The sequence below is a fragment of the Bufo gargarizans genome, chromosome 1 (assembly GCF_014858855.1).
Source record: "Bufo gargarizans isolate SCDJY-AF-19 chromosome 1, ASM1485885v1, whole genome shotgun sequence".
Lineage (NCBI taxonomy): Eukaryota > Metazoa > Chordata > Amphibia > Anura > Bufonidae > Bufo > Bufo gargarizans.
Genome location: NC_058080.1, coordinates 574,306,956 through 574,329,586, shown reverse-complemented (window position 1 = coordinate 574,329,586; position 22,631 = coordinate 574,306,956). Strand labels below are relative to the sequence as shown.

The window sequence follows — 22,631 nt, the reverse complement described above, 5'->3', positions numbered from 1 at the left end:
ACCTTTTTGCTTTTACTTGTACTTCTTGGCCATCTAAAGACAATATCTGACCAAAAACTTGTGGATATCTTTATTAAAATATATTAAGGGTTTAATTCCTTGATAAAAAAATAAAAATACACAAGCAATGAAATATTGCCATACACTGTACATTATTATGCACTGTACCAATACTGCAGGTTAAAAGGAAAAGATATAGAAGTTACAGGTTGTCTTTTCAACATATTCCACGAATAGGCAAGGGTCCATTGACTGCAAAACGCTCTAAAGCCTCTTGCACACGAACGTATTTCTTTCCGTGTCCGTTCAGTTTTTTTTTTGCGGGCTGTATTCAGAAGCATTCATTTCAATGCGTCCGCAAAAAAAAACACGGAAGGTACTCCGTGTGCATTCTGTTTCTGTATATCCGTTCCGCTAACAGACAGAACATGTCCTATTATTGTCCGCATAACAGACAAGGATAGGACTGTTCTGTTCCGCAAAATACAGAATGCACATAGAAGTCATCTGTATTTTTTGCGGACCGCAAAATACATACGGTCATGTGCAAGAGGCCTCAGTCAGCAGACTCTCTTCCTCCCTGAAAAGGGTGCACTGTAAAGCTCAAAGGGCTTTTGCCCATAAACATTTATAACCCATCCACAGGAAAGGCAATAAATGTATGATAGATGGAAGTCTGGTCACCAGGACCACCACACTTAACAGGGTTCCAGGAGTCCCTTATGTGAAAAAATAAAAATAAAAAACCAGTAGTGTGCAGGCGTGACCACTGCTCCATTTACTGTGAGATAGCCAAGCAGTGAACTTTGCCATCTACTTGTTTCCTTGAATCACCAGCTACTTACCTCCTAGTGGTTAGAAGTGTGTTCCTGAGGTGGTCAATCCACCTTGCAATCAGCAACTCTCTAATGGCTGTCACAAATGGAGGTAGTCCAAACAGGACAACCCCTTTAAATAAACAGGCGTTTTATTTTAGACTTATTTCTCAATATATAGTCATTTATGAAGTGAAACAAGTGTCCAAGGCTGCGTTTGGATCAAGTTTTTCCTCCCACATTTAACATATATGTTAGGTGAAGCGATGTAAAAGTGTAGTATAGTCTATGAAAGATCTGTTAAACAGATTTTTTTTTTTTACAGAATCTGTTTAAAGTATACATCATACGTACATTAAATGTGGGACAAAAACATGATGTGAACACAGCCCAATTAAGACAACCTGCCTAAAGGGAATCTGTCGCCACTTAGCCCTCTATGAAATCATTTTTCATGCGAGCTTGTCAATCCTGTTATCATCTGTGGGCTTTTTATTTTATCTTAATTAGGCCATGGGTGCAACAAGGGCAGTGCCATTGCACCTCGCTCCACCTGAGGTTCCGCTTCATTTCCTTCCCGGCCAAGACCCCCACCACTTTGACTGACAAGGCCAGGAAGTGAAGATGGTCTCATGCCTGGCCCTGAAGTCTGAGTACTCGATTGGCACAGGGGTGATGTGGCCACAAGCAGCACATCACCACTAAAGCTAGGTATTGGCTTCAGCAGAGCATGTGACCATGCAGCGCCAATATAAACCATCCAGGCACTGGAACATAGACATGCGGGAGCCAGCATAGCGCACCGAAGGGACAAGAGCAAGTAATTATCAATCTTCACTTTACGCAAAAACTGTCAATTCTTGGTCAACCACACATGGACTAATCTAGATGTTAAGAAGAAGGTGTAACTTGAAGTGATAATAAGGTGATTACCACTTGGCGCAAATGCAGCTTCATGTTAGGATACTTTGGTATCTCCCATCCATCAGTTAATTGGGGGTTCTCATTCAGCAAGGGCTGCCCAAGCTTGTCAAGGCAGAAATTAGTAAAATAAAGAACACTTCCCACAACCTGTAAGAGAAATGGAAAGCCAAGTTAACCAAACATCATTGAAGCAAACCTGTCAGGTGATTTCCGCTGCCTTATTTGAGGGTGGTTTAAAAATGATAGAGAGAAGCTGAGGTATGTATGTATGTATGTATGTATGTATGTATGTATGTATGTATGTATGTATGTATGTATGTATGTATGTATGTATGTATTTCTGTGATTTAGAGCCGGATTTCTGCACAAAAAGCAGAGTAAATTGTTACAGGAGTCCTAGAAAACACCATCGTGTGCATACACAAAGCTACTTTCACATCTGCGTTTTTTGCTGGATCTTTCATGGATCAGCAAAAAAGCTTCCGTCATAATAATACAACCGCATGCATCCGTTATAAAGAGATCAGCTTCTATTATCTCTAAATCAGCCAAGATGGATCTGTCCCCAAAACCATGTCCGAGAAAACGGATCCTCCACCATTGACTTACATTCTGTGTCATAAATGATCCGTCTTTCTCCACACTACATCGCGGACAGAAAAACGCTGCTCGGAACGTAATGCATTCTGGTGAACTCCGTTTCATTCACTTTTGTCCCCATGGACAATGAATCTCAATAGCGGAAAGAGTGCAGATTTGAAAGTAGCCTAACTTTGTTAATTACTGTTTGTAAGGCTGGCCAAATGTTGTAATTCACCTTCTGTGTCGCAAAATGTAATTTTAACATAAAATTTATTAAAATGGTACCCATGCTGGTTCAGAACGGGGTATTAACTAAGGGTCCTTTCACATGACTATTTTTGTCTGCATCCGTTCTGCAGTTTTGCGAATCGGATGTAGTCCCATCAATTTCAATGGGCCACAAAAGATGCGGACAGCACACCATTTGCTGTCCGCATCCAAAGAACATAAAAGGGCATCTGTCAGCAGATTTGTACCTATGAAACTGGCTGACCTGTTACATGTGCACTTGGCAGCTGAAGGCATCAGTGTTGGTCCTATTTTCATATGTGCCCGCATTGCGGAGAAAAATGAAGTTTTAATATATGCAAATGAGCCTCTAGGAACAACAGGTGTGTTGATGTTACACCCAGAGGCTCTGCTTTCTCTACAGTTGCCTTGTCTTCTGCACTTTGACAGGGCAAGCAGGGAAAACTTCATAATGCCTGGCCTTGTGAAAGTGCAGAGGGAGTGGCAGATGCAGACACAGCAGAGCCTCTAGGAGTAACAGCAACGCCCCCATTACTCCTAAAGACTCATTTGCATATAATAAAGCTATTTTTCTTAGCAATGCGGGCACATATGAACATGTAACAGGTCAGCCAGTTTCAAAGGACAGATGCCCTTTAAAGAGAGCCTGTCATGTTGAGGGTGGTTTGTGTTGGAGAAACTGAACAGATCGATATACACTGAACATTGAAATTGCTACATCAAGAAGGAAAGGTCATGAAATTATGGAAATGACAATCAAAAACATGCTAATTATATGCAAATTTTAAAAGTAAACAAAATATTCAAAACATCTTAATTTATTCGGCATTGAGTACACATTGCAGAAATGCATATTAATGGCTGTCTGAGGAATGCTCTGCCACACTGAATGTACTTGGGCAAGCAAATCATCAAGAATCGTTGCCGACAGCTCCCTTTACAACTGCTGACCAATCAGATGAGCTTGAAAGGACACACGTCTGGAGATGCTGTAGGCCAGGGATCAGCAACCTTCGGCACTCCAGCTGCTGTGAAATCACAACTCCCAGAATGCATACTTGCTTAGGCTACTTTCACATTAGCGTTCGGGGCTCCGCTTGCGAGTTCCGTTTGAAAGCTCTCACAAGCGGCCCCGAACGCATCCGTACTGCCCTAATGCATTCTGAGTGGATGCGGATCCGCTCAGAATGCATCAGTCTGGCAGCATTCGGGTGTCCGCCTGGCCGTGCGGAGGCAAACAGATCCGTCCAGACTTACAATGTAAGTCAATGGGGACGGATCCGTTTGAAGTTGACACAATATGGCTTAATTTTCAAACGGATCCGTCCCCCATTGACTTTCAATGTAAAGTCTGGACGGATCAGTCTGAGCTACTTTCACAATTACAATTTTTTCTAAAATATAATGCAGAAGGATCTGTTCTGAACGGATCCCATCGTCTGCATTATATGAGCGGATCCTTCTGTGCAGACCCCAGACGGATCCGCTCTGAACGCAAGTGTGAAAGTAGCCTTAGCTGTTCTAGTAAGAAGTGAATGGAGGGTTCTGGGAGTTGTAGTTGCAGAACAGTTGGCGTTCAGGACGTTGCCGATACCTTCTGTAGGTCATAGTAGCACATATAGGCCACACAGGCTGCTCATAGTGGCACGAGACCTGGAGTTGTCCTGTTGTAAAAAGGCTCCAGGGACATTTTGGAGACATGATCATTCCACAACAAAATCAATGTAACGCAGAGCTGTTAGTATACTTAAAATGAAGACTACAGGGGTCTGGCTACCATACATTTTGTCACCCCAAACCATTACTCCGAGAGTAGTGCAACATTCCCTTGTGAAGGAGTTTTCATGGTGCTGCCCATGTGCCATCTGGCTATCACTGCATCTGAGACAAAGCAGGACTCATCACTTAAGAGCAGGCATGGTCAACCTGTGGCCCTCCAGCTGTTGCACAAACTCATCATTCCCGGAGAGCCTACAGCTATCAGCCTACAGAAGGGCATGGTGGGAGTTATAGTTTTACAACAGCTGGAGGGCCACAGGTTGAGCATCCCTGCTTAAGAGCATAAACCTCCATTCCAGTCTTCATTGCAGTCTTGCTGTACACCAGGATAGCCTTTGACAGCAGTGATTTAACATCAATGGAACACCTGTAGCTGGATGTCTGCCTCGTAGCCCAATATAGTGCAAGTAGGGTTGTTGCGGGTATCGAAATTTCGATACCCAATCGATACTTTTGTCCCGGTATCGATAAGATACCGGGATTTCCGTTTTTTCGATACTGGGCTGCGCTTCTGCGCAGCCTAGTATCTCTGAACATGAGCGCGCTGCTATCGGCACGCTCATGTTCTCTCAGCAGCATGGGGAGAAGGAAGCTGTCCTTCCTCCCCCCTGTGCTGCTGCCGCTGCCACCAATGAGAAGAGAGGGGCGGAGGAGGGGCGGGCGCACTGCGCCACCAATGAGGAGAGAGGGGCGGAGGAGGGGCGGGCGCTCTGCGCTACCAAATAGGACTATTCCCATTTCCCACAGAGCGGCGCCCAGCGATGCCCCAGCACTCACCATTAGCCCTGGGCGCCGCTCCGTTCGCCCGCAGTGCCCCATTACTGTCTCCTCTCCTGCTCCACATGCTGCTCATTACTATCGGAGCGATGGGAGGAGACATCCGCTTCACTAGTGGGCGTTCCTTCTCCCTGCGCTGCGATTGGACAGCGCTACAGCCAGGAAGAAGGAACGCCCACTAGTGAAGCTGATGTCTCCTCCCATCGCTCCGATAGTAATCAGCAGCATGTGGAGGAGGAGAGGAGACAGTAATGGGGCACTGCGGGCAAACGGAGCGGCGCCCAGGACTAATGGCGAGTGCTGAGACATCGCTGGGCGCCGCTCTGTGTGGCCTGATAGTGAAAGTCAGTCTAACACAATACAGGAGGCGGGTGCCGGCAGCAGAATCGCATTGACAGGGAGCTGCGATCAGAGGCAGTTAACCCCTTAGGTGCGGCACCTAAGGGGTTAACTGCTGATCTGCCAGTACCCGCCTCCTGTATAAAGGGGTAATTTATCATTTGTGGTTCAGTGTGCCCCCCCCCCTCACCCCCCATCCCATTAAAATCATTGGTGGCACAGTGCACCGGCCCCTCTCAACCCCCCAGTATTAAAATCATTGGTGGCAGTGGCCACAGGGACCTCTCCCCTCCCCCTCATTGGTGGTGCAGTGGCAGCTTCTGATCGGAGCCCCAGCTGTGTAAGCCTGGGGCTCCGATCAGTTACCATGGCAGCCAGGACGCTACAGAAGCCCTGGTTGCCATGGTAACATCCCTGATGCTGTGTGCACAAGGCACAGAGCAGCCGGGACAGTGTGAAGTCCTATTCACCCTGATGGAGCTGAATAGGACAAGGGATGAAAGATCCCAGGTTCTAGCCCCTAAGGCTACTTTCACACTTGCGTTCAGAACGGATCCGTCTGCATTATATTGTAAAAAAAATTCTAACTGTGAAAGTAGCCTGAACGGATCCGTCCAGACTTTTACATTGAAAGTCAATGGGGGACGGATCCGTTTGAAGATTGAGCCATATTGTGTCATCTTCAAACGGATCCGTCCCCATTGACTTCCATTGTAAACATTGTAAGTCTGGACGGATCCGCTTGCCTCCGCACGGCCAGGCGGACACCCGAACGCTGCAAGGAGCGTTCAGGTGTCCGCCTGCTGAGCGGAGCGGAGGGGAGGCTGAACGCTGCCAGACTGATGCATTCTGAGCGGATCCGCATCCACTCAGAATGCATTAGGGCTGGACGGATGCGTTCGGGGCCGCTTGTGAGAGCCTTTAAACGGAGCTCACAAGCAGACACCCGAACGCTAGTGTGAAAGTAGCCTAAGGGGGAAATAGTTATTAAATAAAAAGTGTAAAAAAAAAAAAAAAAAAACCCCACCAAAAGTATAAATGACCCCCTTTTCCCAATTTCACATATATAAAATATATAAATAATAAACATATTACATATCGCCACGTCAGAAAAGTCCAAACTATTAAAATATATTTAAAAAAAAAAATCTAGGTGGTGAACGCCGGAACAGAAAAAAAATTAATAAAAACTGGGCGATTCGCCATTTTTAAACATGCGGAATGCACGTGGCTTTTTTGGTTTATTTTTTTTCGCATGGTATCGAATGGTATCGAGTATCGCAATACTTTTTCATGGTATCGAAACCGAATCAAAAATTTGGTATCGCAACAACTCTAAGTGCAAGCGCCTTCTGATGATTTGCGTAGACACAGTTTGCCACCCTAGGCTTGGGATGTGACATCCAATTTCACTTAAAGTACAGAATGGATCACTACACGCCATTAAGCAATCTGCCAGAGTGATAAACCAAAGATTTATTTTGAGGATTCTGTCCCTCTCAGTTTGGGACAAGGGGCAAGTTGATGAACAGGAGGCAACTGCACAATCATCTCTCAACTTCATCCGATTTTGAGGTTTCATGTGGCTAAAAAAAAAACTTTGTTGTCAATCTGGTTTTTAGGTCCCTCCCACATCTGCTTCTTGATTTAAGGAACCCTTGAGATGAATCGCCGACATTGACTTCACCTCTCTCGGCCCAGGCAAATATCTTCTTTGAAAGACCTAGAAGCTTCTTTGATCTCGTTCCTCCCTGGTGTAGGAGGTATGCAACTGTAGTCATGTTGTCTAATAGTATCTTCACTTGATGATTTTGAAGAGACCTCGAGGTGGATTTTAGTGTCTCCCAGGCGGCCCTCAACTCGCACAAATTTGAACACTAGTTGGTTACCACTTTGTCCCAAGTACTTTGGTAAAAATCTGTCTCCTATTTTTGCTCCCCAACCTATTCTGCTTGCATCTGTCAGGATCATTATAGAGGGAGATTTATTCCAAACTACTCCTTTGGATAGATTTTGTGCAACCGTTCACCAGGAGAGAGATGTTTTTACAAAACCCGGTATCAGTAACTTCCAGTCTAGCGATCTTAGCTGTTTGTCCAATTGTTGGACGATCCAGACCTGCATGGTGCGATAGCAGGATTGACACCATGCTACTGAAGGAATACAGGAGGTTAGAAAACCCAGTAGGCTCATTGCTTCTCTTATAGAGCAACATCTTCTCTTTTGGAACAATTTGATCTTTGTCTGAGGGCATATATTTTGTCCTGGGGAAGGTAGGTGGTCTGTTTCTGAGTGTCCAAGACCACTCCCAGAAATGTTACACTTGTAGAAGGTTGGAGACAGGATTTTCCTGGGTTCATCACCCAATCTAAGTCTGTCAGATGGGATAAAAATATTTTTTAAATCAGAAGTTAAAATGATACACCGAGTCGCCGATGACCAGAAAGTCATCTAGGTATGGTACTAGAATCAGGCCCTCCTGCCTCAGATGAGCAACCATCTCGACCACTAGTTTGGTTAATGCTCTTCCCGAAAGGCAGTGCTTTGAATTGGTAATGAAAAACACCAAGACTAAGTGCTCCCATATTTCTATGTGCATAAAAAGCACAGATATAGATACATAAAAACAGATATCCCACAAGGGGAACTTACAGGAGGAAGCAGCTCAGGGCCCAACGTATTGAGACAGTGGAAGTATCACTCTACTCACTCAGACCAGCATTTGTCCATTGCCTCCAGCTCCTGTGAACATCCGGATCGTACCACATGACCACCGCGACCTGGAAGTGACGTCATGCGTCTTCAGCATTCCTGCACGCCGGCCGTGCTACCAGCTCAACCCACAGGGGGAGAGGAGGAGCCAGAAGCCTGTGAGCAGGCTCTGGATGTACCAGAGCGAGCCCTCCCGATTTCCCCAGCCCAGCATTAGCACGTGGCCACCAGCAGACTGGGGAGCTCAAAGAAATTAAATGAGCTTAAGATAGAGATAGATAGATATATATCAAATTTCCACTTCATTTACCTGACGTGAAGGGAGACTCTTCTCTGCCCTGGCCTCAGTAGGGACAGGAAACACTGGGGAATGGTGGTGGGAGGGGGGGGGGGGGGGGCAATTTAACCTCTTCTGTTCCTGCCCCTACAGAGGTCAATCTCCCTGTGATGTCATGGAAAACAAAATATTGTCTGGCCCTGAAAGGGTTAATGTTGTGATCAGTTTTGTGACAATTCTTGGCCAGGAGCCGCTTCAAAAGAAAAGTGTAAAGAGAATACTCATTTCTTTCAAAATGCTGCTACAAAAATCCATATAACAGCATAATTATAACAGCATTATAATTTTTTTTTATTTATTTTACACACACCCATTGACTAATATTTATTAAAACTCTTAGCATTTTCTAGACAGTGGTGTTTTGGTGGTATACCCCCAGTCTGACATTATCATGGTGTTTTGCAGGCTGAAGTACAGAGAAAGCTGCCATTTTATGAAAACACTTGACTTTTCCTGGACATCGCTTGCCGCCTGCTGCAACTAGTCAAGCGAATTTGGCCAAACGACACCATAATCATGCATAACAGACAGAGTTAAAAACAGCGTGCCTGTCACTACATGTGGTTCTCAGCAAGCCAACAGGCTCCCTTTACAAAGTACTAACAAAACATCTAGATTTACACACTAAGCAACTCAAACTCGTGTGTTCTGAAGTTCACCACCACCAATAGCTGCAATCCAAGCACGGCATAACTCATCACATAGGGTGCAGACACAGTTTTTTTTGTATATTATGCCTATGAAGGCCACAATATGCTTAGTGGTTAATTGCATAGGGTTAGCTATAACATGATTTCAGGAAAATCAGCCTGTTATATGAAATGGGGGGATAATTCAGGAGACTAGGATATTAATTCTTTTACACTTACACTAAAGGCTTCCTTAATTTTCTTAATGGCATCCACACTAGAACTATCACTGGCCTCCAAAGAAATGCTTGATGGCTGAAAAAAAAAAAAAAAGTCAGACTTGATAAGTATCATTTGGAATACATCAGAGGTGAAAAAACCCAGGAGCGTATGCTTCTCGGGAAGGAACACCTGCCCCCCGCCAAGATCGGGGGAAGGCGTTCCTTGGCAGTAACAGGCAAGCGCGTGCACAAGGTTTGTAGGCCTATAACTAGTATATTTCAATGCACGCCTGCAGATTCGCAGCACTGCATTGGAATATACGGATTTTCAGTCATGGATAAAATCCCATTACTGAGACTATTAAATTATTTATACCCATACAGCAAACAGCATAACAGAGGAAAAAAACTAATGAATCATTTTTTTCATTACTTTACATTGCCAAAATGGTATCAGTAAAAACTACAAATCGCCCCACAAAAAGGAAAAACGAAACAAATGTGGTCATGCTGTAATCGTACTGACCCAGAGGGTGAAGAGCACAGGTCAGTTTTACAGCGTAGGGAACACTAAAAATGAAACCCATAAACGTGTGTTGGAATTGTGTTTCATTTCCAATTCCACCTCATTTGGATAAATGGTGCTATTAGAAAATACTTGTCCCATAAAAAATAAAAAGTAAAAACATTTTATGGGCCAACTGCCAAAGTTAGAATTCAATTAAACTGACCTTCCTGAGCCTCCTCCAACCCAGCTCCAACGCTTAGTACCCTGTGCCGGCTGCAGCAGTGATATATTGTGCTGGCTGCAGTGGTGACTGGTCTCGATAGTCTCATGATGTACACTGCTGAGACCAGTGACTGGCTGCAGCAGTATATGGGATGGCACCACTGCAGCCCAGCAGAGTGGACCAAGTGTTCAAACTGGATTGAAGGGTTCTCAGTATTATTATTTTAACAGCTTTCCTACAGTTGAAGAGTTTAAAGCTAACCTTTCACCAGGATTTCACTTAATAAACTATTACCAGTACCTTATAGATTATCCTCATTGTGTTTCAATGCATTCTTGTGCCGCTTTCCTGGGATGGATATTCATGAAAAAAAAAAAACGACTTATAAAGTCCTCGTATCCAGCTCCTGAAGTCACGCTCCTGAAGTCAAGGGGGTAGCCCTTCCCTCACTCCGGGCTGTAACTCCCCTGCCCTAACCCCGCCTCTAAGTAGTGTAACTGACACCCGGCTCAGTCGGCGCATGCGCAGTCGGACTCGAGCGCGATCCTGTAACTGAATCACGCGTGAGGAAGAGAAGACAGGCAGGCATCGGGGACGGCGCATGCGCGATTCAGTTACAGGATCGCGCTCGAGTCCGACGGCACATGCGCCGCCTGTACAAGCGCGGTCCCGGCGACTGAGCCGGGTGTCAGTTACACTACTTAGAGGCGGGGTTAGGGCAGGGGAGTTACAGCCCGGAGTGAGGGAAGGGCTACCCCCTTGACTTTCTAGCGTGACTTCAGGAGCTGGAGACGAGGACTTTATAAGTAGTTTTTTTCATGAATATCCATCCCAGGAAAGCGGCACAAGAATGCATTGAAACACAATGAGGATAATCTATAAGGTACTGGTAATAGTTTATTAAGTGAAATCCTGGTGAAAGGTTCGCTTTAAAAAAAAATAATAATTATAAATTAATAATGTGGACCCATCACCTTTCCTGACATGTCAGTTTTCGGAACTCCATGTAATAATGATTCTGGGGCATCCATTTGTATGGTTCTGTGTTGGGCCATTTCTGTATTATTCCTGCTAGGAGTTGGCCAGCAGTACGGCCTCTTTCACACTTGCGTTGTCCGGATCCGGCGTGTACTCCACTTGCCGGAATTACACGCCGGATCCGGAAAAACGCAAGTGTACTGAAAGCATTTGAAGACGGATCCGTCTTCAAAATGCTTTCAGTGTTACTATGGCACCCAGGACGCTATTAAAGTCCTGGTTGCCATAGTAGGAGCGGGGAGCGGGGGAGCAGTATACTTACAGTCCGTGCGGCTCCCCGGGCGCTCCAGAGTGACGTCAGAGTGCCCCATGCGCATGGATCATGTGATCCATGCGATCACTTCATCCATGCGCTTGGGGCGCCCTGACGTCACTCTGGAGCGCCCCGGGAGCCGCACGGATGGTAAGTATGCTGCTCCCCGCTCCCCACTACACTTTACCATGGCTGCCAGGACTTTAGCGTCCCGGCAGCCATGGTAACTATTGAGAAAAAGCTAAACGTCGCATCCGGCAATGCGCCGAAACGACGTTTAGCTTAAGGCCGGATCCGGATCAATGCCTTTCAATGGGCATTCTTTCCGGATCCGGCCTTGCGGCAAGTGTTCCCGGATTTTTGGCCGGAGCAAAAACCGCAGCATGCTGCGCTATTTGCTGCGGCCAAAAAACGTTCCGTTGCGGAACAAAAGACATCCTGATGCATCCTGAAGGACGGACTGTCCATTCAGAATGCATTAGGATAATCCTGATCAGTATTCTTCCGGCATAGAGCCCCGACGACGGAACTCTATGCCGGAAGAAAAGAACGCAGATGTGAAAGAAGCCCGTAAAGGTACTGCTGGGCGTTACCGGTATCTGACTCTGTCCAATCAGTGCTGTGCTGTCACACTGGCAACACACATCTATACCATGGCTGCAAGCTACTGGCAATTCATTTATAAAACTTCTGTAGAAATAACAGAAGAATGGAACAACAAAGAGTCATAAGAATAGATGCTTCCAGAACTGTCATTACATGGGGAATGCAAGTAGTTACTTCAACAGCCATGTCTGGAGAGGGGGTGGGTCCTCTTTAAGAAGAATTTACTATTATGTCTAGTAAAGCAGTCGCTAGGCCTTGTACTGTAGCCACTTCATTCTCAGGATCGGTGGGGACCTTAGCGATATGCCAGCACTTTATCAAATAGGATATGGAGAATATAAAATTATATATATATCTATCTAATCATTTGTTAAAAAATAAATAAAACCTGTGGTCAGAAATGGCAAATTAGACCTACCTGAGGCTTAATATTAAATGTTGTCTTTTCAAGATTAGCGTTCTTTTCTTCTTCATACTTCTGGACAAGACTTGAAACAAAATCTTCAATTTCTTGATGATACTGCCTATAGATAAGTGACAGTCATACATCACTGCCAGCGAGAGGCAACATTTCAGTACTGTCTCTTCCCCCATTTGATTGTCTCAAACACTCTGGACTTCTTGGAAATATATGCCGCTCAATTTCTGGTGGTTCTGCTCCCTATCTTCACTGCACAGTGGGAGGGGGGAGGGGGGGGGGGGTGTTGGCTGGCTTGATAGGCTGAATAGACCTTTGGCCGCCTCATTTTTATATTTTACCCCTTCTGTGCTTTGCCATGAATCTAATGATGTACCCCCACATCACATGAGTCAGTATCATCTCCCCTGGGAGAACAGTGCAATTATTTAGCCTTCTGTATTCCCCCATATACCAGAGTACAGAGACCAGGAAGGATAGGCTGTTGTCTTCATTATACTGTAAATGTGTAGCAGGGAGCTGTCAGACAGATACCCAGAAGATATAAAAATGAGATTTCTTCGTGTTCGATACCTTTTAATGGCTAACTGAAAAGGTGAAGACAAAACTGCAAGCTTTTGAGACTACTCTGGTCTCTTCCCCAGGCATGTTCTAACACCGTATCTAAAGATTCACACATCTATACACAACAGTACATAGGAATAGCGAGGTAGACAAGTGATATAAAGCAGATCAGTGTGGGCAGAGGATTGTTCCAGCAGTTACAGGTAAGGAGTGTGAAAGTTGTATTGTCCTCTGATATACATCCAGTCAACAAATTTGAAGAACACAGGAGGCAAATTCCCTGAAAAATAGGACATAAATCTATGCAACACATACTGTAGTTTTCGCCCTATAAGACGCACCGGCCCATAAGGTTTTTGAGGAGGAAAATAAGACAGAAAAAAAAAAAAATTTAACCAAAAGGTGTGCTTTTGAACTAATCGTGGTCTGTGGATGGCACTGTTATGGGGGCATCTGTGGATGGCACATATATAGCATCTTATGCTATATGTAATGCACAGATTCCCCCCCCCCCCCCCCCCCATAACAGTGTCCCTGTGTAGTGAATGACCTCCAATACAAGGGGGATGGGGGGGGGGGGGGGGGGGGGTCGGCATCTGGTTTTGTAATGGCAGCAGGGTCCAATGCAGTCACTGTATTCTATTACACCAGGCTCTGCTCACTGTAGTAATTATATCTAACCTGTAGGCAATGTTAAACTATAGAAATAATGTGCAATCCAGCCTGTAGTACTTACTACAATCTTCCGTAGCAGGCAGGGCGGGCGCTGGCAGCGTAACTTACTATGTCTTATAGGGGGGGGGGGGCGCGTCTTAAAGGGCGAAAAATATAGTACATTCCTGATATGTGTTAAAGGTAATCATGAGCTTGTACTCTCAGACTATCCTGTCCTAGTTAGATTTCAAATTCCCTTTTAATATCAAGACTGCAATATTGCAGTCATGGCTACACAAGTGTCGGTACAGGCAGAGAGTTCATTCTCGTTCCAAGCCTTCGCCCAGTTTCACCGAGACCCTTTGACACATCAAGAAGGAATGTGTTGCATAGATTGATGTACTTCTACATCTCTTTAGGAATTTGGCTATCAAACCTACTGGGTTCTTCAAATCCATGGACTGGATATGGATATAGATAGATATAGATCAGTGGACAAATAAAAACAAACTCACATCACACTCCTTATATGTAACTGCTAAAACAGTCTGTTACTACTCCCCTTATATTGATCTGCTTTACATCACTAGTCGCATCTAGCTCATTTCCCATATATTTTTGAGTATATATATATATGTGAATCTTCAGATTCTATAACATGCCTGAGGAAGAGACCCGAGTTGTCTTGAAAGCTTGCAATTTTGTCTTCATCCTTTCAGTTAGCCATTAAAAAGTATTAACCACTAGGAAATATCATTTTTATCTCTTCCATCTCTTCACTGGCTAACCCGGCACAAAGATTAATTATTTCAATATAGATACCCAGACTGAGCTCTGCGCTGCGATTGGACAGCGCTACAGCCAGGGAGAAGGAACGCCCAGGGAGAAAAAGGACAGACTCCTCCCTGGTTTACCGATAGTAGTAATTACCATACAGTGCGGGAGAAGGTAATGGGGCCACAGAGGGCGAACGGAGCGGCGCCCAGGGATAATAGTAAGTACAGCTCCATGTCCAGATAGTTATCTTACAATGGTCGGACCCATGAAAGGTCCTCTTTAAGGCTGGGTTCACATGTGACTGATTAGCTGCAGATTTTCTGCTGCTAATTTATGCTTCTAAACTTCCTCAAAAATAAATAAAAAAAATAAACAAATGCACCAAATGGTGTGTGCGCAAGCTGCAGATTTGACGCAGTTTCATTCTTTGCATTTGAAAGGGTGAAATCCACTGGATAAATTGACACACTGCAGATTGCAAATCCCCAATACAGCAGCTTTTCTGCATTTTTTGCACCGTATGGGCGATAATTCTGAAATAGTCATCTGCTTTGCTGGTACTGTACGACACTAAGGATTTGCCGCACAAAAGTCTGCAGCGAATCCTTCACGTGTGATCAGACCCTTAAGCAGTTTAGTATATAAACTGTAATGCTAAATCACCACTGCCAGAAGCAGCAAAATGTGCATTGGACAGTGGGGTTTGAGGGATTTTGTTTTATTACCAGTATATTGTACCTGCATCTGGTACATTCTATTTTTAAAATGTCTCCCGTCCATCTATTTATTTTACATTGCTGTGTATAGATACTTTATTAATAAAGTAAATTTTTTGTAAAAGGCTACTTTCACACTAGCGTTCTTTGCGAATCCGTCATGGATCTACAAAAATGCTTCCGTTAGATTAATACAACCGCATGCATCCGTCGTGAACGGATCTGGCTGTATTATATCTTCTATAGCCATGACGGATCAGTCTTGAACTCCATTAAAAGTCAATGGGGGACGGATCAGTTTTCTATTGTGTCAGAGAAAACGGATTCGTCCCAAATGACTTACATTGTGTGTCAGTTTGGCTCTGCTTCGTCACGCGGACAGCAAAACTCTGCAGGCAGCCCCCAGAGCAGGAATGGTGATGGAACGGAGCCAAACTGATGCATTCTGAGCGGATCCTTTTCCATTCAGAATGCATTAGGGCAAAATTGATCCGTTCTGGACCGCTTGTGAGAGCCCTGAACGGATCTCACAAACTGAAAGCCAAAACGCTAGTGTGAAAGTAGCCTAATCAATATACTTTTTTGTATATTTGTTATGAGATTTAGTATATACGTCACCCAGCAGACTTTCAAAAACAATTCAAGAATTGGGACCCTTTCATGCAAGCTGATGATCAGATGAATGAAGGTTCATTCCCAATCATCTCCCTGTGTAAACATGTCCGCTGATGGATGCGTAAACGCTCATTTGTCAGCTGATCATATCTTATGTGGACATTAAAAACATGATTTGTCGGCAGCACATTGCGGAGATGAACAGAGTAATTATGACAGCACCACCTAAATGGCGCTAATCAAGCGCCGATTGACTTGCCATATCAGTGCTCATTATTGGCAGAAAACCTACTAGTGCAAACAGGCTCTAAGACTCAGTCAATCAAAAGACTTACTTTGAAACGACATGGTTCATAAATAAGATCTGTAATAGCGGTCCATCAAACTTGTCATCCACGGATAAGCCACTGAAAGATATGTGATCAAACAAACAGGAAGCTGAGCATTTTGAACCACACAAGAGAACATTTAAGAGGGATTTTCTGTAATCATGTATTGATGACCTATCCTTAGGTTACCAGTATCAGATCAGTGGAGGTCCAACTCCCTGCAGCCCCCACTGATCAAATGCTTTCACAAGGCGTGGTGGCCCACCCAAGAGTGGAAGTACACAGCGCCATCCACTGTGTAGTGGCTGTGCCTGGTTAATGCAGCGCTGCTCCTATTCAAGTGAGCTGTATAGTTCCAGCACCAGGTTCCACTGCCAGAGCTGAACGACGTGGGTGAAGGAGTTGGACACCCGTCAATATGAAGTCGATAACCTATCCTGAAGATCCTGTTCTTAGGACGTTCACCATGTGTTGCAAGTGACCCAATACCTGTATTTTGTGGGCCAGTTCAATTTTGCACTATAAAAATACTTTATTTTAAAAATCATTTGTCTCTCACCACAATAAAAGACCTGTGAGGGCTTTTGTGTGTGACAAGTTTTAGTTTTCACTTATGTCATTTTGGGGTTCATACAACTTTTTTAGCCCTTTTTATTCCATTCTGTGAGCAGTTTAAAAAAAAAAAAAAAAAAAAAAAAGCACTTGCTCATTTTTTTTTTTTTTTTTTTAAAGAGGGGTACCTCCTCACATAATGGACAAGATCATGTACTTCACATTAACCCCATAAAGGCGCCGGCAATCACCTGACACACAAAACCTTGTTAGGCCTCATGCACACAAATGTATTTTCTTTCCGTGTACGTTTCGTTTTTGTTTGCGAACGGTATGCAGAACCATTCATTTCAATGGGTCCGCAAAAAAAAATAAAAAATTAAGTTGCTTTGTGTGTATTCCGTTTCATATGACCGTATTTCTGTTCTGCAAAAAATAAATAGAACATGTCCTATTATTGTCCGCATTACGGACAAGGATATTACTGTTCTATTAAGGGCCAGCCGTTCTGCAAAATACGAAATGCACACGGACATCATCTGTATTTTTTGTGGACCGCAAAATACATACGGTCATGTGCATGAGCCCTTAAATCAGGTGATCAGGTCGTTCTGCCACCACAAAAAAAAAAAAAATCATCGTTCTATGCAGCAGATCATACCATCTAAACTTATGGCAGGGGTGCCAGAGGCAGCACCCACGCCTTAGACCAGTGATAGCAAACCTTTTACAGACCGAGTGCACAAACCATAACGCAAAACCCACTTCTTTATCGTAAAGTGCCAACACAGCAATTTACCTTGAATACTACAGTCCAATCTAGTATATCTTCCATGTACTTTATCATTTAGCTATAATAGCCTGCCTACATTCTGTGTGCTCCCTGCGCTGATGAATGACAGGGAAAGTCTAAGGCAGTGGTGGCGAACCTATGGCACAGGTGGCCCTCTCTGTTGGATGCGTGACATGAACACATAGCACCCGCACTGAATCCTGACCCATTAATTTCAATGGGTCTGTGTACATGAGCGTTGTTTTTCACGCATCAGTTCTGCGTTGCGTGAAAAATTGCAGCATGTTCTATATTCTGCGTTTTTCACGCAGCCCTGGCCCCATAGAAGTGAATGGGGCTGCGTGAAAAACGCATCGCATCTGCAAGCAAGTGCGGGTGCGATGCATTTTTCACTGATGGTTGCTAAGAGATGTTTGTAAACTTTCAGTTTTTTTATCACGCGCGTGAAAAACGCATTGCACCCGCGCGGAAAAAAAACTGAACACAATCGCAGACAAAACTGACTGAACTAGCTTGAACGCACCCTGAACGCATCTGGACCTAATCTGTCACGCTCGTGTGAAAGGGGCCTTAGGCCTCTTTCACACGGGCGTCTTATTTTTGGCCCGGATAAGAGGCGGGTGCGTTGTGGGAAAATGCACGATTTTTCCACGCGAGTGCAAAACATTGTAATGCGTTTTGCACTCACGTGAGAAAAATTGCGCATGTTTGGTACCCAAACCCGAAGGCTTGGGATTGATGTTCTGAAGATTGTATTTTCCCTTATAACATGGTTATAAGGGAAAATAATAGCATACTGAATACAGAATGCATAGTAAAACAGCGCTGGAGGGGTAAAAAAAATGATAATTTAACTCACCTTAATCCACTTGATCGAAGCCCGGCATCTCCTTGTGTCTCCTTTGTTGAATAGAACCTGTGGTGAGCATTAAATACAGGTAAAGGACCTTTGATGGCGTCACTCCGGTCATCACATGGTCTTTTACCATGGTGAATCACCATGGTAAAAGATCATGTGACGTACCATGTGATGACCGGAGTGGCGTCATCGAAGGTCCTTTACCTGTATTTAATGCTCACCACAGGTCCTATTCAACAAAGGAGACACAAGGAGATGCCAGGCTTCGCGATCAAGTGGACTAAGGTGAGTTAAATTATTTTTTATTTTTTTAACCCCTCCAGCGCTGTTTTACTATGCATTCTGTATTCAGAATGCTATTATTTTCCCTTATAACCATGTTATAAGGGAAAATAATAATGATCGGGTCTTCATCCCGATCAGTCTCCTAGCAACCGTGCGTGAAAATCGCACCGCATCCGCACTTGCTTGCAGATGCTATACGATTTTCACGCTTCCCATTCACTTCTATGGGGCCTGCGTCGCATGAAAATCGGACAATATAGAGCATGCTGCGATTTTCACTCAACGCATAAGTGATGCGTGAAAATCACCACTCATGTGAACAGCCCCACAGAAATGAACGGGTCCGGATTCAGTGCGAGTGCAATGCGTTCAACTCGCGCATCGCATCCCGCACGGAATACTCGCCCGTGTGAAAGGGGCCTTAGAGTTTTCCTGCCCTTCATCAGCACAGGGCGCGCTATAAACGGCACAGGCAGCGCACTGAATGTAGGCAGGATATTATAGCTAATTGATAAATTACATGGAAGATATACTAGATTGGTATTCAGGGTAAATTGCCGTGTTGGCACTTTGCGATAAATAAGTGGGTTTTGGGTTACGGTTTGGGCACTCGGTCTGTAAAAGGTTCACCTTCACTGACCTAACAGTGATCTGCTGCCCAGGAGCAACGATTTGCTGACCAGGAGCAAGTGATCGCTGGTCCCCATACAGCAGGAGCTGAGTGCACGTAAATCAAGGTGTCATCTCCTCCGACAACCAGGAAATGTATCGGGCACATTTAGTTCACTCCCGATAATTGCCTAATAGATGGCTCCGTGTACAAGCACCGCTCCTCCATATGGTGAGAAACCTCCTTGTTCCGAAGTGTGCCGTTTCCACTGACCTTGTTCATATAGGCATTATCTATATCTAGCAGTGATCAGGGTGTAGCGCCGGTCCTTTCACACGAGTGTCACCGGCTGCAGTCATGGTACCTACCTCGGCCTAGAGAGCACGGCCAGCTTTCTCCTGAGCTCCTGATGTACACCGCTCGTTAAGGAAACACACTAACAGTAATAATAAGCCATCTGTATCACACACACACACACACACAGGGGCCGCAGCAGCAATCCTTCCCGCCTACATGCGGTACCGGTCCGGTCCGCACACCCCGCCGCCGGGAGCGCGGCTCAGTATTGGACCGACACTTCCTCCAGAAGGATATTCTCTGCCCGCAGCTGAACTACGGTCTCCTCGCATCTGGCGAGCTGCTCCTGGAAGCTACTGGACGCCCCCTCGCTGTCCTCGGCCTCGTCAAACCGTACGTGAACGGCCTGAGGAGCGGGCTCATCCTCCAACTGCTCAAACAGCTCGTTATCCCCGAAATCCACCTCCGCCATCTTCAGACCTCCAGTCTACGGACGTACCATAGAGTTAATAGCTGTTCCGCCAACGTCAAATACGTGACGCACACGTCGGCCATCTTTGTTTCTGGAATGAGACAGCAGACGAGGCGCACAGGGTGCGGAGATATAAATCTGAGAGTTCGGCGGGGATTTACTGGCATAATATTATAACTAACCTTTATTGCAGATAATTGTTTATGACGTCCAATGTAGCTTACTGCCATATTTGTATAACTATAAGGCAGTTGTTTTTTTATTGTTCTATTGCCATCACAAGAACTAATATAATTGTGTGCATGAACCATTTATTTCACTTTTATGGATGCTTATTTCCTTCTATCGTCATTTATATATTTATGACATGTAGATACTGTACGGTCCGGTTACAGTGTGTCTAGTTATACACACAGACTTGTCTGTCGCTTTAATCTCCTCCCTTTCTAGCTGCTGTGGTGCTATGGTGTGTCCACGCTCGGAGCGCATACATGATGATCATGTGTCCAGCACGTGACCGGAAGCGGCCTGATGCGCTCCACGAATGGAAAGCATCTATAACCAGTGGCGTCTCTAGCTTTCAAATTTTGGGGGGGGGGGGGGGGGCACACTGGCGGCCAGGACAAAAGTAGGGGGGGGGGGCAGCTATAACAACGATACATTTACACAAGTATGCTTAGAAATGCTGCGATACTTTACCCAATACCTAAAACCGCAACAGGGAAGAAAAGTCCAGCTGTCTGTGGATGACACTTTTATAGAGAGGGGGATCTGTGGATGCCACATACCGTATATAGCATCTTATGCTATATGTGTCATCCACAGATCCACCCCATGACAGTGTCATCCCCATTTCCCCCTCCATAACAGTGTCATCCACAGATCTCCCTCCCTATAACAGTGTCATCCACAGATCTCCCCCCCCCCCCCCCCCGCCTCTCACAGGAGTGTACATATATAACATAAACATACTCCACATGAACACTTACAGTTACATGTCTTGGCCCTTTGGGATCTCAGACACCACTTAAACACTTGGCCGGGGGCTCGGCGGAGCTGATGTGTTTTATCCCAATGAGAAAGATTTCATAATAAGGATTTGGAGAAGGGGCAGAGGGATAGCAGAGCAGGGAGAGGCTGGTGCTGCTACTAGGGGGTCATACCATGGGGGAGTAATAAAACCCATCATAATGCCCCCCAGTAGAAATAATTCTCCTTATAATGTGACAGTGCAAAAAATACCCCCTTATGCCCCCAGTTGAGCTAATGTCCCCCATAATTTGCCAGTATAAAATACCCCTATATAGTGCCCCCAGTAAATGCCTCCATAGTGCTCCTCTCCCCCCTTCCTGCTAGTGCCCCCCATAATGTACCAGTATAAAATGCCCCATATATCGTGCCCCAGTAAATGCCCTCAATGTCCCCCATAATTTGCAAGTATAAAATACCCCTTCTTAGTGCCCCCCGTAGATGACTCCATAGTACTCCTCTCCCCCCTTCCCCATAGTACCCACCATAATGTGTCCCAGTATAAAATGCTACTGTACAGAGCCCCCCATATAAAACACCCCTTCTTTGTGGTCTCAGTAGATGCCCCTATAGTGCCCACCAATAATGTGCCAGTAATAAGTGCCCTCAATAACGTGCCCCCCCAATTAAGTCCCCCCATCATCATGTGCCAGTATTAAGTCCCCCCCATCATCATGTGCCAGTATTAAGTCCCCCCCATCATCATGTGCCAGTGTTAAGTCCTCCCATCATCATGTTCCAGTATTAAGTCCCCCCATCATCATGTTCCAGTATTAAGTCCCCCCATCATGTGCCAGTATTGTAATAAACCCCCCCAATGTGCCAGTAACACTATTGTAAAAAAGTGTCAGCGATGCGATGCAGGCCTCTTCCGGCCTGTGTCCTGCGCTGTAAGGCTCAGGCGGCGCAATGACGTCATCGCGCCGGCCTCTTATAGGCTGCTGGCCTAGTGCCTGCAGCCTATCAGAGGAAGGGGAAGGGACACACCTCTCCCTCCCCTGCACCGCCGCAGCACAGGCAGATTACAATGGAGATGAGCACAATGGAAGCGATCATCTCCCTGTGCGCGGCGGCTCACTTGGGGGGGGGGGGGGGGCACAGCATGATGTAGGGGGGGCCGTGGCCCCCTCTAGCGACGCCACTGTCTATAACCACGTGACCGGCAGGTGAGACCTAATATTGGAGGTCTAATTATAGTATGCCGTTTGGAGATTGAATCATCCCTCCAGTTAGAAGGCATCTCCCCACATCTATTCGCCCCCTATACGGCACTTTGGGTTCTGTACAAAACCCTGCGCTTGGTGCGTTCCATGGTTGAAGCGCTCACCCGAACTTCTGGCCATGTGACCGGAAGTGATTGCGGACTTCGCTCAATTCACTGTAAGGACTCTACTTGTACTGATTGGGAATACATCCTTCTCTTTGTATCTAGACCCCGAAGTCAATATATTTTACCTTTTATATATATCTAAAACCATGCCACGTGTAGTTTTCCTTCTATATGCGTTCCAAAACAAACTTCCGGTTTTGATAGTCAAGTGACCGGAAGTGCACGCTTCATCATGTGGCACCATTTTCCCTCTATCATGCAGTGTGTATATATACCCCTGTGAACATGTAACTGTTATGCCTATGTCTTGCTCCTGATGAAGGGGTGACCAGTACCCCG

General features: G+C 45.3%; 1 protein-coding gene across 1 annotated transcript in view; it reads right to left on the bottom strand.

Moving 5' to 3' along the window:
- The window catches only part of ZCCHC8 (zinc finger CCHC-type containing 8), a 46,250-nt gene extending 26,288 nt beyond the window's left edge, over positions 1-19,962 (bottom strand). The window contains exons 1-7 of the mRNA XM_044275723.1: positions 19,759-19,962; positions 19,533-19,575; positions 16,072-16,143; positions 12,411-12,516; positions 9,384-9,458; positions 1,783-1,886; positions 3-68 (exon numbers count right to left, since the gene is read on the bottom strand). Coding sequence (XP_044131658.1) covers positions 3-68; positions 1,783-1,886; positions 9,384-9,458; positions 12,411-12,516; positions 16,072-16,143; positions 19,533-19,575; positions 19,759-19,933 — 641 coding nt within the window. The 5' untranslated portion in view covers positions 19,934-19,962. The remainder of the gene's footprint in view (positions 1-2; positions 69-1,782; positions 1,887-9,383; positions 9,459-12,410; positions 12,517-16,071; positions 16,144-19,532; positions 19,576-19,758) is intronic.
- Positions 19,963-22,631: the final 2,669 nt, after the last annotated feature.